The sequence below is a fragment of the Anabas testudineus genome, chromosome 18 (genome assembly GCF_900324465.2).
Source record: "Anabas testudineus chromosome 18, fAnaTes1.2, whole genome shotgun sequence".
Taxonomy (NCBI): domain Eukaryota; kingdom Metazoa; phylum Chordata; class Actinopteri; order Anabantiformes; family Anabantidae; genus Anabas; species Anabas testudineus.
Genome location: NC_046627.1, coordinates 8,398,717 through 8,415,206, shown reverse-complemented (window position 1 = coordinate 8,415,206; position 16,490 = coordinate 8,398,717). Strand labels below are relative to the sequence as shown.

General features: G+C 38.0%; 1 protein-coding gene across 1 annotated transcript; it reads right to left on the bottom strand.

Moving 5' to 3' along the window:
• Positions 1-11,427: 11,427 nt before the first annotated feature.
• On the bottom strand, positions 11,428-16,009 carry LOC113168227 (zinc finger protein 25-like). Its single transcript, XM_026369224.1, has 6 exons — positions 15,700-16,009; positions 15,110-15,215; positions 14,460-14,575; positions 13,858-14,102; positions 13,651-13,772; positions 11,428-13,570 (listed from the first exon to the last, which is right to left on the bottom strand). Exons 1-6 carry the CDS (start codon positions 15,887-15,889, stop codon positions 12,241-12,243), a joined length of 2,109 nt encoding a protein of 702 aa, XP_026225009.1. The 5' UTR covers positions 15,890-16,009; the 3' UTR covers positions 11,428-12,240.
• Positions 16,010-16,490: the final 481 nt, after the last annotated feature.

Below are 16,490 nucleotides of genomic sequence, written 5' to 3'. Positions count from 1 at the left end.
GCCTTCTACACCATACTGGCTATAATGGGAGTGCTTTTGTTTAAGTTTGTGGGGAATCTGATTGGCAATTTAGTGTTCACTTCAACAGCAGGGGCCTTTATTAACTATTGTGTGTCGTTCATGTCCTTGTTCTGGTTAGATCTGCCCAGCAGTTTGGTGTTACCTTTGCTGTTTCTACACCGGGCAGGAAAACTGCAGTGTTGCAAACAAAGTACTAGATCTGGATGAGAGTTGGATTACAATAAAATAATAAATAAAATGTCATACTATAAATTCCATTGCTCCTGACGTACAGACTTTATTTTGTCAGGCCATGTATATTAACAACTGTATATTTTGGCCAAACATTTTTTTTATTGCCAGAGACAGCTTACATTTAAATGCCGATTGCATCATGTTAATCATAGTTAGTCATATTAATGTAGCATAACCCAAACATGCCTCTATTGTAATGATTATTTTTGAAGACAGTGCTGATTCTGCAAACATCCCGTAGAGCAGTAAATGGCTACCGTTTCTAACTCGTAGAGTTTTTACAACACTCACTTATAAAACACACTTGACTAAATACTAAGGAAAATGTAAAGAATAAACAATATACCATACAATATTTTGTATATTGCACAATAAAGTTTTTTGACACAACACTATTATAATAAGTAATAAAAAAACTACTGTATGTGGGTAAAAGAATAAACGTCTAAAATACATGCTGTGTTTTTACAGGATATTGATCTATTTCCTCTCTGGGCTACCTGGCTACCACTTTTTATATACACAGCCTGGTAAACTTTACGGATTTAGTGGGTGGAGGGAGACAAGATAGAGCATTTCTGAAAGTGATCCTCTTTCTGCTATTGCACTGGTGATTTTAATGTGCTGCTGAGTTCATTTGATTACCACTTAAAACTAGTTCTTCTCTCCATTGGCTCCCTGTAAAATCCAGAATTGAATTTAAAATTCTTCTCCTCTCTTGTAAATCACTTAATAATCAGGCTCCATCTTATCTTAAAGACCTCATAGTTCCTTATCTTCCAAGCAGAACTCTACGTTCTCAAACTGCAGGTTTACTTGTGGTTCCTAGAGTTTCCACTTGTAGAATGGGAGGCAGAGCCTTTAGCTACCAACCCCCTCTCCTGTGGAACCAGCCCCCAGTTCAGGTTCAGGAGGCAGACACCCTCTCTACATTTAAGACTAGACTTAAAACTTTCCTTTTTTATAAAGCTTATAGTTAAAGATGGATCAGGTGACTCTGAACCATCTCTTAGCTCTGCTGATGTAGGTTAGTCTACCTTGGAGCTGTATATCTCCAGAATCCTGTTCAATTTCCTATATGCATGTCATTAACTTTGTGTCTTCTCTCTCCTGTAGTTGTGTTTCCTCCCCTCTGTCTCCCTCTCTCTGTACTTTTCTGCAGGTATCCTCAGCCTTGGAGCTGTACATCTCCAAAATTGCAGTACTGCCCTATTTTTTTGTTGCCTGCTGTTCTTTTCTCTCTTATCTTTCCACTCACCCCAACTGGTCGAGGCAGATAGCCGCCCACTATAAGACGTTTCTTCCTCTGAAGGGGTTTTTTTTCTCTCCACTGTTGCCTAAAGCTTGCTTGAATAAGATTTTTGGGTTTTCTGTATGATTTTCTATACAGTTATACTCTGTAAGATCTTAAACTTTAAACACTGTAAAGTGTATTGAGATGATCTGTTGTGATTAGGCGCTATGCAAATAAAATTATATTGAATTTATATACCCAGCTTATTGTTTTTCCTCTTTTATCAGATTGACTTGTTTTCTCACTTCACCAGGTATTTAACAGAACAGATAATACTCAGACTTCTTTTATAAAGTAATGTGTTCTATGAATATTATAATGATATTTATATCTATATCTGTACTCTCTATATCTGTTTATGCAGCACATGTGACATAATATTCAAACTGTAGACCTGCTGTCCCTCAGGTGGTGTTCCTGTGAAACATTCATGAAAATATTATTTGCATTTTTAATTTGCCGTAAAAAAACCTAAATGACTTGCAAAAGAAAAAAAAACCACAGTCCCACTCTCTCCCACACATGCACTCACACACTTTATTCATATACATAAAGACACAACACTGGAAAACGGAAACTCTGCTGAGGTGCGTGTTAAATGAAAGTTTTTTATTTTAGTAATTTATGTTATAAAAGTGAATTCAATATGAAAAAAAAAACAATTTTATAAGCAAATCAGTACTCACTGGTACCCAATACTTATACATTGTACTCTTTATTCTTGATGAGTTCTGCCCGTCAACGTTAACAGCTAAAGTGGAAACTATCAAATTAATTGTATCTAAAGCAAAGAGCTGTTCAAATCAATGTTGTTTGGCTCACCTGGGTTAAACAATTATCTTAAATTTAGTTCATGGTAGTCTGTGTTTTACTGGGAAACCTCAGTAGCCAAGTAATATTCCTTGATAGAGTTTGATGAAATATGCACATTTTCCAACAGTCTCTAAAAACTCTTAAATGTCATATATCTGTTGTTACTTATATTTTATCGTACAAACAAATCATGGTTCGGTGTGATTGTTTTTAAGTCACAGTAGCGGTTAGATTTGTTTTTGGTAAGTAAAGAAAAAAAATACAATAACAAAAGTGTGTGTTCCACACACAAAACAAGCCTGCTGCTAAACACTGTTGAAGTTTGCATTTAGTATCTGTTTATATAAGTAAATAAAGTGTTGATGCATCCATTTGAGTGTCATTGTCAAACTACAGTAAGACACAATATATTACCAGCATATAATTTGGATTGTTTTAGCTTGACAGTGACAGGTATGCCTCGTTCTTACTTGTAAACAAATCTCCTCCACCTCCACTCCCATTTTGTCACATATGTCAGACTGGCTTGGTTTAACAGTGTAAATTTTCATTGTAGTTTTGATAAAGAGTTTTAGGTTAAGCTCAGTTTCCAGTGAAACTGAATCTAATCTTGATGATTTTTGAGCAACTTGTTCCCTAGACAATAAAATCTGGCTGAAAAACATTCTCTATTTGATTCTAACATGCTCTCTCCATCCTCCCTTTCCTTCAATTCTCCCTTTTCATTCTTCTTCCTCTTCAAGCCTTCATACATCTAAATATGTCAGTCAACTCCTCATCCTTTGATGAGCTCTCTCTTCTTTCACTTTACCCCCTGTCCTACAACTTATCCTACAATGTATTCATGTGTATCAGCTTTAAAAGTAGCATATATAGCTTCTCTGCTCTCTACATCACCTCATTTCTCCTACTCCCCCTCTTTGTTCTTGTCCTCTACCTGGGTTGCCAACAATGGAGGCAACAGCGCTCCACTTCCATGACAGCAACGAGTCACTCCAACCTCTTCGTCTATCACTCCATCGCCATGCAGCTGGTCACATTCTTGGGGTTAACCTGTGGTTTTTGTGGCGGCTACGTCGATCTCCCAGAGTTGTTGATCGGAGGTTTTTGCATCTGTTCTATCACTGGCTGGGGACAGACTCAGTTTCAAATTCTCATCTGTGTGGAACACTACCTGGCAGTTGTTCACCCCATAACCTACCGGCGTCTGAGACATGTGGGCGAGGTCAGGATCAGACACATCAGCAGTGGATGTGTGTGGTTATTAAGCTTCGGATGGATGATTTTGAGTTACCTATCTAAGTATGATTTATATTTGCTCATGTATTACTTCACTATGGGTGTTGTTTTAATTGTCATATCTTTTTGTAGCATTTCTGTTCTTTGTGTTCTCAAGCGCCCAAGGCCAGGGGAAGTGGGTGGGAACAAAGAGCAGGCTGACCAATCAAAGAAGAGGGCCTTCTACACCATAATGGCTATATTTGGAGTGCTTTTGTTTAGGTTTATGGGAAATCTGATTGTCAATTTAATATACCGTTTAGCAGTGGCGGCCACTTTTGACTACTGTGTGGGATTTTGGTCCATATGCTGGATGGATCTGCCCAGCAATTTGGTGTTACCACTGCTGTTTCTACAACGAATGGGAAAACTACAGTGTTGCAGATAAAACACTGAATCAGGATGAGGGTTGCTACAGTTAAACCAAATTCCTACATACACCTAGATGTAGAGGATAGAATTTCAATAAGCTTATGTATTCAAAACTAATTTATAATTACATAACTGGACGTTATGATGACTAAGATACTGCCTTGGAGACTCTGGGGACTTACCATTATATTGTTATATAGTTTCAGAGGTGAGTGAACCCATGCACTTTGCCAACATCAAACTAGACTTTCAGCCATCTGCTTTATCTTAAGTTTGTTTTTTATTGAGCCACAGCCACCCCATACAGCCACCCCCAGATATGTCACACCTCTTAATGTAAAAGTCAAATAAAACTAAAAATTAATTAATGATGTTAAGGATGTAAAAGATGACATCCCACTATGCATAAATGTTTTCCAAAACTGTCATTCATGCACAAACAGCATGTGTCGAGTTGATTGACAGCATTTGATTTGTATATGTTAAAGGACCCATAGTTAAAGACTTTAACTTCTTTATCACCAGTGTAAATTCAGCTATGAATGAATGTTGATGAATATTTGTACTAAAAAAAAATGTTTGTTTTGTGTTTAGGATAATGAGCTTATTTTTGAGATAATCATTATTGTTGTAGTACAGTATAATATATATAGTCTGATAATAAATTGTGGTGTAAGAATATTACAATTGCAAATATTTGATTAAATAAACAATAACATGATTTTTGTTTTGTTTGCACAATCTCTATACATGTCTGTTCTATTCATGCAGAAATTATAAACCTTCTATTCAAATAATGGTCCTGCTGGAGATGTAAAAACTAAATTTGCCTTTTGTAATCTCCCGTAAAATAGCATTTGAAAAAAGAAAAATAACAATAATAGTCTAATTTTGCCACACACAGACACACCTCATTCATAGATATGAAAGATATCAGAATTCAGAGAGTCAGAATTCACTGAACACCAGACAAAGAGTTCTGAAAAGCAGGAGTAGAAGGACTCTGCAGTGGTAAGTGTTAATTAAATATTTTATATTTAGATGTATGTATTTATGAGAATTCCCTGTAAAACTAATCATAAATATATTACAGCATTGAGTCGTGTGCAACATAGACAAGAGAACAAAGATATTCAGTGCTGATCAGGATTCACGATGTGAAAGAAGAAAAAAAAATGGATCTTGAATTTGTTTGTGAATTTTAGGAAAGGTTTTACAGTCTGAGGCTATATTTAGTTTGAAGCACATACAAAAATAGCAAATTTATGTATTGTCAACGTTTTCTGTCAAGGTTTCCAAAAACATCCTATGCAGCAATGATGATTAAAACATATGGTTGTATGTTAGGAGGCTGCATATTGAGATATTAGGTAAATTGAAGTAAGATTTAATTTGGTTAGCTGTGTTTCTGAGACCATCATAGATTCAATCTTAGCTAGTTTGGAGAATAAAATGCCCATAATTACCCCTTATGATTCATCCAGTATTTTCTATCACATTCTATACTTAAAGCTGACAATAAGTCATGCAATTGTCCCACAGCCCAAACAGCTGTGCTTCACTTAGGTCATTTTTGAGAGTTTAATCTGTTTAATAATGTTTAATAATTCATGTTTTTATTTGAACATTTCTCTACAAAATCTGTCTTCTCTCCTCAACTCATCCTCTTCAGCCCTCAATGTCAGTCAACTTCCTTGATGATCTTGCTCCTATTTCTCCCCTCTTGTCCTCCAACTCCTCAACTGATGCCCTCATAGTTGCATGTTTCAGATCTGAAACAAGCATCTACCTCTTTGTTACTTTCTCCATTACCTCCTTCCTTCTCCTCCTCCTCTTCATCCACATCTTTTACTTAGCTTACCAACAATGGAGAAAACAACGTTCTACTTCGACGTCAGCAACGAGTCACTCCGAACTTTTCACCTACCACTCCATCACCATGCAGCTGTTTGCATACTTGGGGTTAACTTGTTTTTTTTGGGGTGGATATATCGATCTTCCAGAGATGATGTTCGGAGGTCTTTACATCTGGTGTATCACTGACTTTGGACAGGCTCTGTTTCACATCCTCACCTGTGTGGAGCGCTACCTGGCAGTTAGTCATCCTATCACCTACCTTCACCTGAAACAAACAGGTGGGGTCAGAATCAGAAACATCAGCATTGGATGTGTTTGGTTACTGAGCTTTGGATGGCTGGCTGTGTGTCATCTAGCAAGCGCTACCCTATATGAGATCTTGTATTCCTGCAGCATGGCTTTGGCCTTAACTGTCATGTCTTTCTGTAGCATTTCTGTTCTTTGTGTTCTCAAGCGCCCAGGGCCAGGGGAAGTGGGTGGGAACAAAGAGTGTTTTAACCAATCAAAGCAGAGGGCCTTCTACACTATTGTGGCTATATTCGGAGTGCTTTTGTTCAGGTCTGTGGGGGATCTGATTGGAAATTTGCTGTGCAGTTTAAAATTGGTGAACCCCATTTACTACTGTGTAGTTGTGCTTTCTGGATTCTGGCTCGATCTGCCCAACAGTTTGGTGTTACCACTGCTGTTTCTCCACCGCACCGGAAAACTACAATGTTGCAAACAAAATACTGAAACAGGATGAGGTTTGGATTTTATTTGAGAATGTCATACTGTAAATTATCTCTGTTTTGAAAATATTGAGAATGTAAAATATAATCAACATCACAAATGCTGCATTTGTTTGAGTTAGCAAGAGTGACGTGTATAAATTTTAAGTAGTAGGTCTGACACAGATGCAGGTTGTGATTAATGGATGTAGATGAGAAAGTACGTGATTGTATCTGCATTTAAAATAAATGTATCATAACTGGAAATCACCAAAGGCAGATTGAGGATGAGGAAATGAGGCTAGTTTAGAGTGGAACCAAAAGCATTTAGAGTTATGTCATCTGCATGAAATGGATGAGACTATTTTGAAAATAATTTGTGAGTAGAACTATTTCACATTCTGTATACCATTGTACACCTTTCAGTCATGACATAAAATCACCAGGCGGTGTTATTGTTGTGGTTGATCAGTATACTTTATCTTACCTGTAATTAAGTGTATAGTTAAAAAAAAAAACCTGAAATCACTAAAGACAATATAAAAATGATTGAGGTGGAAAGTAGAAGCTAGATTTAAAGTAAGAAGCTCATCTGTGTGGACTATGATACACAAAATGCAATGGCCATGCTAGAATCCAGCTTTCCCTGTGATAGTAACAAACAATTTTAGTATCTTTTAAAGTATGAATATCATAAGTGATGTAATGAGCAATACAAATAAGTCATGCACAATATTAGAACAACAAATTAGATTAAATGCTGACGTTTGATTTTGAGCTAAAACTATTTACATAATGTAACTATTACTGTATTAATAATTTAATACACAGTGGCAGCTTGTTCCAATTTCTTGCACCACATAATTCCAAAGGAACAATGAGCATAAGGTAAAACACAGCATGCGCACACACACGTAAACTGGCGCTAGGCTAATAAGAGGCTTTCAATTCAATTTCTTAATAATAATCAATCAACAATTGAAAGTTGAAAGTTCGTCTTAATAGACTGATCAAATAAACTAAAGTCAAAGATTTGTAGTATCGATAAGATTTCAGTGCTTAGCTTTTATTTAAATTTTGAGAATTCATTTTAGTGTTTAGATGATCTTTAACATTATTAACTTATGTGTGGATGTTATGTTAATGATAAATAGTGTCATAATTTAGTAAAGATGTGCATTTTTCCAACCTTACTGTTTGAAGTGTGTAAATCGATAGTGTACCCACAATTATTTTTCACATTGACGGCCACTGAAGAAAATCAGTGCTGTGTCACCAGCAGGTGGAATTAAATACAGTTTAGATACTTAGATATGTTTTATTTAAGCTAATACTGACCATTTAAAATAGGCCTGAGAATTTGTTCAAGACATATCTAATACATTGCAATGGACCAAGAATAGATGCCTGTGGTGCCTCATTACTGACGGAAATGACTTGATCATAGTGTTACATGAAATAAGAAGCTCATCTTCTATGGACAATGATTATACGAAACTGGAGTCAGTTTAGGGTGTCCTGAGAAAAATGAAAGGATTTCAGTTGAATATAGGCCTTTTTCTTTGAGTCATTAGAATCCTGGAAAATGTTTAACCATGTCTGAAGACACATCCTGTGGTCGTGGAAAAGATGTTAATTTGTTTCAGAAGGTTCGAATTATTGTCATGAATCAATCAAAGAAAACATCTAAGGAGATTGATGAAACTACTAAAACTGGGTTAAGAACTGTCCAATTGAAGAAGAAGGTCATGTGGTCTGATGAGTCCAGATTTACCCTGTTCCAGAGTGATGGGAGCATCAGAGTAAAGAGAGAGATGCACCCATTATGCCTAGTGCCCACCATACTACAAGCCTGTGGGGGAAGTGCTATGATCTGGGGTTGCTGCCGTTGGTTAGGTCTAGGTACCGCAGCATTATGTGTCCAATGAATGAGGTCAGCTGACTACCTAAATACTGAATGACCAGGTTATTCCGTCACTGGATTTTTTTTTTCTTTCCTGGTGGCATGGCTATATTCCAAGATCACAGTGTCAGGATTCATCAGGCTCACATTGTGAAAGAGTGGTTCAGGGAGCATGAAACATTATTTTCACACATAGATAGAGTGGGAATAAATGTTGTGACAATGTAGAAGCTTATTGAAATGATGCCACTGTGAAAGAATGCCGTAATCAAAACTGTAGGCGGTCCATGAGAGTGGAGTGTTTGACTTTTTTGACCTTGTTTTTTTGGGGGACGGGAACTGTATGTTGTTAGTTTGGCAATATTACACATACAATACACATACATTACTGTGTGAGTCTTAGGGCACCATTAGATTTTAGGTTTTGGCATTGCTATTTTGATCATATATACAGTATGTGTATTTTTCGTTATTAGAATACAAATAGAAAATTTAGGAAAACACAAAAATATTGGAAAAAAATGCTTCTGTAGGCTAAAGTGACACATATTTAGTGTGACCTCTAGAGGAAGAAGGTAATTTAGCAAGTGGAAGGTGTCAAAATCTTTCTCAGCATTGAGAAGTGTCCTGTGTTTTTTTGCATATTATTGTATACATATTGCAGTTATGAAGTGTGAAATTATGCATTTCAGCACAACCTCTGCCATTAAAGCCATAATGTTATGAAGACTATACTGTCTGATACATGTGGCGTATAAATGTAATTATGTATGACCATACTGAATTAAATGAAAGGACTGTGAGGTGACATGTTTTCTTGTTCATTTCCTGTATAGATCTCTATACACTACCCAGCACCACATTATACAACTCATACAACACAAGTGACAGACAGATGCAGAGATAATTTACATAATATTCAAACAGCGGTCATTTTGACACAGTTCTGACCTTCCTGTTGAAAGTAATGTGAAGAACAAATTTGCCTTTTGTAATTTAAAAAATTGTATAGTAAAATATCAGCCGCCCAAACAAGAAGTCCTGATTTCCTGTGTTTACACATGCACACAAGGTTTTCCCAGATACAAATTAGCATTTATATGAGATACTTGTGAACAGCAGACAGACGGCTTGGAGACAGGGGAGGAGAACAATCAGAAAATAACTGCTCAGGTCGGTAATATGAATTTATAGGTAAAACAGAAATTAACTGAAATTATTCATAACTTTTATTTTAATGTTTTTTGCCATTACTGGGAAACCAAAAAATGTTTTTAAGTTGCTTTCCTTGAATTTAGCTTTTTTTTTTCTTCCATTAAATGTTGTTTTTAATTTCTTTACATAAAGTGTTGCACAATGTCAAGGTGCAAGAAAATTGTTTGTTGGGGTACTCTATACGAGTTGTGGGCATAAGGGAGCTGCTGTTGAGCTGCAGGACAAGTTTGGAATAACTGGTACTCATACTCAACACATCACAAGACAACATAATACGTACATAACAATTCATATCAGAAGATCTTACCATTACTAATTCATATAAGGCATTACTAACATACGGCAGGCAGCGCAACCTGTGGCTATACTTTAGATTAAGACAGTAGAATAAACCAGGTTATGCAGTAAGCTATGCGTTGGCTTGCCAAGTACGCATGGTCCAAACCAAAGCTCAAACAGGTGTGGCCCACAGAACCTTGTTTATCTGCCTATAAAATGCTTAATTATATGCCTGTGAAGGTAGGACTATATTCATTTAGTGGCAGCTGACGTATGAATCTTTCTAAATAAAAGATAAGGGTTCAAGTTAATTCAAACATGATCCTTTGTTTACATGTTGGTAATAAAATGTTAATAATAAAATTTCTCCATGTTTTTATTTCATTTTAATATTCCCTCTCTCTCTCTCTCTCTTCCTCTTCAGGCTTCCACGTATCTAAATATGTCAGTCAACTCCTCTTCCTTTCCTGATCTCTCACTTGTTTCCAATGTCTCCCTTCATCCTTTCGCAAACAGTTGTCTTACATCCAAAACAAGCATTGTTGTCTTCTCTATTTTCTCCATCACCAACCTCCTCCTGCTCCCTCTCCTCTTCCTCGTCCTGTACCTGGGTTACCAACAATGGAGAAAACATCGTTCCGCTTCCACATCAGCAACGATTCACTCGGACCTCTTCATGTACCACTCCATCATGATGCAGCTGATCGTATTCGTGGGGTACACCTGTTATTTTTGCGGCGGTTACGTCAATCTCAAACAGTTGCTACTGACAGGCTTGAACATCTGGGCCACCACTGCCCATGGACAGGCTCTGTTTCACATTCTCACTTGTGGAGAGCGCTTCCTGGCTGTTGTTCACCCCACCACCTACCTGAGTCTGAGACGCCCAGGCGGGCTCAGGATCATAAACATCAGCATTGGTTGTGTTTGGTCAGTGAGCTTTGGCTGGCTAGCTGTGTGCTATCTATCGAGCTATAGCTTATATTTGATTTTGTATTGCTGCAATATGGCTTTATTCATAATTTTTATCTCTTTTTTCAGTATTTATGCCCTCTGTGCTCTCAAGCGCCCAGGGCCGGGGAAAGCAGGTGGGAACAAGCAACGGGTTCACCACTCAAAGCAGAGGGCTCACTATAATATCATGGCCATAATGGGAGTGCTTTTGATTAGGTTTGGTGGTAACCTCATTTCCATTTTGGTATTCAGCGCTGAAATATCGAGCCCCAGTACCGTTTGTTTGACAGCGTTAGTGGCATTCTGGTTCGATCTGCCCAGCAGTTTGGTCTTACCTCTGCTGTTTCTCCACCGCCAGCGAAAACTACAGTGTTGCAAACAAAATCCTGAATCAGGATGAGAAGGAAATCATAATTTTTATTCTCTCTGTACCTATAATTATTATTATCCTATTTTAAAGTTTCAATATGAGTTTGACAGAGTTTTAATAGTAGGTGAAATTGTGATATAGGTAGATGTGGAGAATAGGGGTAGTTAACTGCCTCGAGAGCCACAGCCCTGCACTTGTAGCTTTTGATTGGCTGAACACACATGGTCAAGTTAATCGACAGTGGGTGGGGTAGGGATAGTTGGAAAACAACAAGTATTGTGTGTGTAATGTGCATTTAAAATGAATGTATGATTAAAAAGAATTTGAAAGAAAGGTTGTTTGATGATGAGGAAGAACTAAGATTGGACATGTAAGATTGTGTCATCTGCGTAAAGATTGACAACGCTGGACTGCATATTTGTGAAATGTGAATTATGAATTCTCTACATAGAAAAGTAACATTTGTTAGTAATGATAGAGTTTCATATTTCTCAGTAGTGATGCTAAAGAAAAAGGCAAAAAATAAATAAATGCACTTCTCAAACCATGGTGGTGGTAGCTACTCCCTATTCAAATTATGAAATAAAAGCACATGTACTGCATGTCTAATGCAAATGTCTGTGTCTTTTGGAATCAGTGATTGGCTCATGGCAATGATCACAAGAAAAAAAGCCCTGTAGTCAAATCAAGTTGTCATGGTGAATCCACAGTAGCAAATATACCTGCATGAAACATGAACTGCCTGCTAGTATAGCACTAGCTATAATACACTTACAGTGCACATCGAAACAGAGGCTACAAACTAACACAGATTGCACCTAAGATTTTATTAGAGCTATCTTGCACAGTGTTACAGGCAGTTAAAACAGTTTGGTATTGCACAGGCGCCTTTGAATAAGTTAAAGAAATATCATAAAGATGAAAAGTTCTTTCTGTGTTAGTGTTACACTGGAGTTTCACCCACCTGGTGGCTCTTCATGTGTGTTTTCAGACAGTGGCTCTGAGTGAAAGCTTTGTCGCACACAGTGCACTTGTACGGTCTCTCCCCATTGTGGGTTCTCATGTGGACCGTCAGGTGCGTTTTGCGAGCGCACGCTTTCCCGCAAATGCCGCAGACAAATGCCTTGACGCCCGAATGGACGGTCAGGTGCTCGTCCAGATTGCTCTTGCGTTTGAAGGAACATCCACAGTCAGGACAGTGGTAAGGTGTCTCCCCAGTGTGGACCCGCATGTGAATCGTCAAGGGTCCCTTGGTGGTGAAGCCCTTCCCGCATTCGCCGCAGTGGTACGGCTTCTCGTTGGTGTGCATCCTCATGTGGATCTGCAGCTGCTTGCTCGTGAGGAACATTTTGCAGCAGACGTCGCAGAGGTACGATCTCTCTCTGTTCGTATGAGTCTTCTCGTGCTGCCTCAGCGTCCCGATAAGTTTGAAACGCCTCCCACAAATGTGACAGCTGTGCGGTCTTTCGCCCGTGTGGGTGAACTTGTGGCGGGACAAAGATCTGTAGTCGCTGAGGGACTTACCGCACACGCCGCAGAGGTGCGTCTTCTTGTCCGCGTGAGCGCTGTAATGAGCATTTAACTGTTCCTTCAGCTCAAACACTTCGTGGCAAGTGTAACATTTGTGAGTTTTACCCGGCTCGTGAAGTTTCTGGTGATTTTGCAGGGAAACCTCCAACGCAAACACATCATGGCAGACGTTGCATTCATGTGGTCTCTCTCCTGAGTGAGCAGCCACATGTTCGCTGAGACTGAGAGTGCTGAGGAAAGTCTCTCCACAAATGTGACAGTCATCGGTCTTGTGGCGAGCTTGAAGGTGATCCCTCAGTGCCTCTGCAGACTCTGAAAGTGCTCCACACACTCCACAAGGACTTTCTAAATCGTCCACGTGACTCCAGGCGTGTTTGACAAACGCGTCTTCTGATTTGTGCAGATCGCCGCAGACTTGGCAGAAGAGAATGTCATCACTGACCTCAGGCTTTGTCTCAGCGGCTGGGACACAACAATGTCTGGATTTTTGTTTCTTTGCCCTTTTCGACGGTGATTCAGCGTCACTCTCCCTCAGCTCCTCGGCACTGTCGTCTGGATTCCAGTCATTGTCGTCATTTGCCTGTTCTCTTGCGCCTTCTCTTTTACCCTCAGCTGGCTCTGCAATTATAAAATCAACATCATCAGCCTCATCTGTTTCCACATCTTGATGGTGTGACGTTGAGCTGCTGGAAGAAATCACCACTCTGCTGCCTTCGACCTCCTGAACAAGAGGGCTGTGGGTCCTGAGAGAGAACATAAGTAAGTTTGAGTGAAGGAGGAACACCACTGTATTCTTATATTCTACATTTCACATTTCTTTTACCTTGTTTGTGGCCTGATTTCACATGTTAACATGGCGGAGGTGGACAGGAAATCTTCAGTGCTGATGGATTGTGTTTGTAAGGGGTGATTTTGTTTCTCGCTGGGCTGGGGTTCCTTTTGTTCCTGGAAAAATAAAAAGGTCTAATTCCAACCATGCAAAAATATGTGTTTAAAATATTCTCACCCTAAAGATATAACTATTACAAACCTTCAGCCGGATATAAAGTGTTGACTTCCCCAAATCTGTGCAGCTGACATGACTCTGGATCTCCTCTGGGGTCACTGTCTTTAGTCTCAGACGCTGTAGCCTCCGTCTCTTGTTGGACGTCAAGATGTCAAAAGGTTTGTTCTCTCCAGCCAGCTGAGGGAAGGTGGCCTTCAGCAGGTCCAGAAACTCATCCTCCTGCAGGCTGCGTGGACACTTCAGCTTCAGCACTGGACACATCTTAAGAACTGACATAGGAGATGAGCACATTAAGCACAAACACTTTTTAGTTTCAACCACCTTATATATCTTATTTACAACAGATTAGAACAGAATATTCATTTAGACTGGTTTTCTATTTACCTATTTCTATTTTATTTATGCTGATAAACCAGATAATATGCTTATTCTAGAGGTTACACTTCATTCAGAATGCTTAACTGATAAAACCAAAACTATCTGCATATGCATCATTTGGGTGAACTGACCCTTTAAATCAGGTGAACAGGACAAATTTTAAGCTTCCTGTCTTGTGTTATGTGCATGAGACAGCCACTCTCTTTTCAGTCTTCTTTAAATTTATTTTCATTTATTTTAAAAATTACCATTTTTTGACAGTAATTCGGTTTGTGAGTCCTCCAGGATGCAGATCTTGAGATCAATATATTTCTGTGTTTTGCTTATCTGAGGTCTGCCGGGTTTCCTCTTCTCAAACTGACTTCTGGAAGAAAATGGAAGATGAAAAATGAAATGTGGGCTTTTTTTTATACAATGTACAAACTAAACTGGATTTCTTAACATGTCTTTATTAAGTAAGTAGCTAACAAATATGGACCTCTTGTTTCACATTTAATGTCATTTGTTATGTTAATGTTGACTCAGTATATCAGCTGTGATTAGGTAGTCCTTTTGAGATCTTTTAGTTTCTTTTTTGTTTTTAGTTTCATGTTAGATATTTTTCTTCAATGAAAAAGATCATAAAGCTGATGAGAACAGTGCATAAAGAATAAAATACAAACATTTTAACAAAGATTCCCACAGTGAAAATGTCAATATATAATCTAAATGTAGAAGTGTAAACAGTGTAATACAATCTAAATCTAAATTAATATTGATACTTTCTCAACACAGTAATTCAACCTTTTTGAAATTATCCTCTTGTAAAGAAGGATTCATTATTTCACAGACACACTAAACTCACTCTCACAGAGATATAATAATAACAACAATAAACAGAAGTTGTTAACGTTGGAACCTTGATGGAGTTTGATCGTTCAAGTCTTCCAGATACTCAGGGGGCTCGTCGTCATTTTCTACCTCCTCCTCCTCATCGTGACAGAGGCTCCTGCTGCACTTCACACCTGGACCCAAGACAAAGTTTTTTCACTTCAAATATATAAAAGAATATGTGACTGTAACGGTTTGATTTTGACATTGTAAATTACAAGCAACAGCTTTTCTACCACAATGAGATTTTCATGATGCGAGTCCTCTTATGATGAATCTAACACGTTCTTCCTAATTTTAAGGGAATATTACATGTGTATAAAGCACGTATACCAAACTTAGTTGATAAAATGTATTATTTCTAACTCTAACCCTGTGTGTGCGAGGTAAACAGGAGTCCATGTTCTTCTAATATTTTTAACACTGTAGCTATAAATTCGGCACACTGATTATCCAAAAAACAGAAAGGTCCAATAAGAACTGTGCACAAATCCATAATTATACGGTTTCAGCCTGCTACAGATTGTAAAGGCAGAAATTTATAGATGATTAAAATTAAAAACTGACTAGTTAGTCGATGAAAATAAAGCTGAATAAAATAAGAAGTGCATAACCAACCGGATCCGATGAGTGTGACCTGAGGCTGTAGAGTCTCCAGCTGCTTCCTCTGCCGGTCGAGCTCCAGTCTGAAGCCCGAAGCCTCCTCCTCGTACCCGGCGATGAGTCTGTCTACAGCCGCTACGATTTCCCGGGAGGCAGCGGCGAGTGTCTCGGTGATAAATCCTCTCAGAATACCAGCTTTAGACATTTTACTTACTGCCCACTGTGTCCACTGTGTTTCGATTGATCACATTAATCACAGTTTTAATATTTTATCTGAGGTTTATTGAGTCCTAGCATTGTTTTTTCTAGCGTAACGCGTTTCCGGTTTTGGTCCGTACCTAAATGTCATCCGACTAAAAACAGAAACCTGCACCAGGAGTTCCTCTTCAGTTTATTAAATGTAGGTGTAAATAAAAAAAAACTAAATATATATATATATATAATAAATATAAAAGTAATAATAATAAAGAATAGTGGTAATTCACGGAAATCTGGTCATGATGTTTATTTAATGAGTTTTTTCATCCTGGCAACTTTTTCACAAGGAGTAAAAAATAGATTAAAGATTAAACAGTTTTAAAGATTTTAAAAACACTACTTGTACTTGTACTGTACTTTATGAGTAATAGTTGTGTGTAAAAGATCTTGCTGGCTGAGTCAACAGTAAACTACTCATATCTTTGTTTAAACATATATAACTGGTATAATACCATAATGTAAAATCACTACAGTAAAAGAACAGAGGTGCATTCAAAACAATGTATGATAATAATAATGAAATACTTTATAATAAAATGTATGATGGC

Coding starts and splice junctions, on each gene's coding strand:
- LOC113168227 (XM_026369224.1), bottom strand. CDS start 15,889: ATGTCTAAAGCTGGTATTCTGAGAGGATTTATCACCGAGACACTCGCC. Junction 13,773..13,857: donor CACTTTATATCCGGCTGAAG/GTTTGTAATAGT, acceptor TTATTTTTCCAG/GAACAAAAGGAACCCCAGCC. Junction 13,571..13,650: donor GAAATCAGGCCACAAACAAG/GTAAAAGAAATG, acceptor GTTCTCTCTCAG/GACCCACAGCCCTCTTGTTC.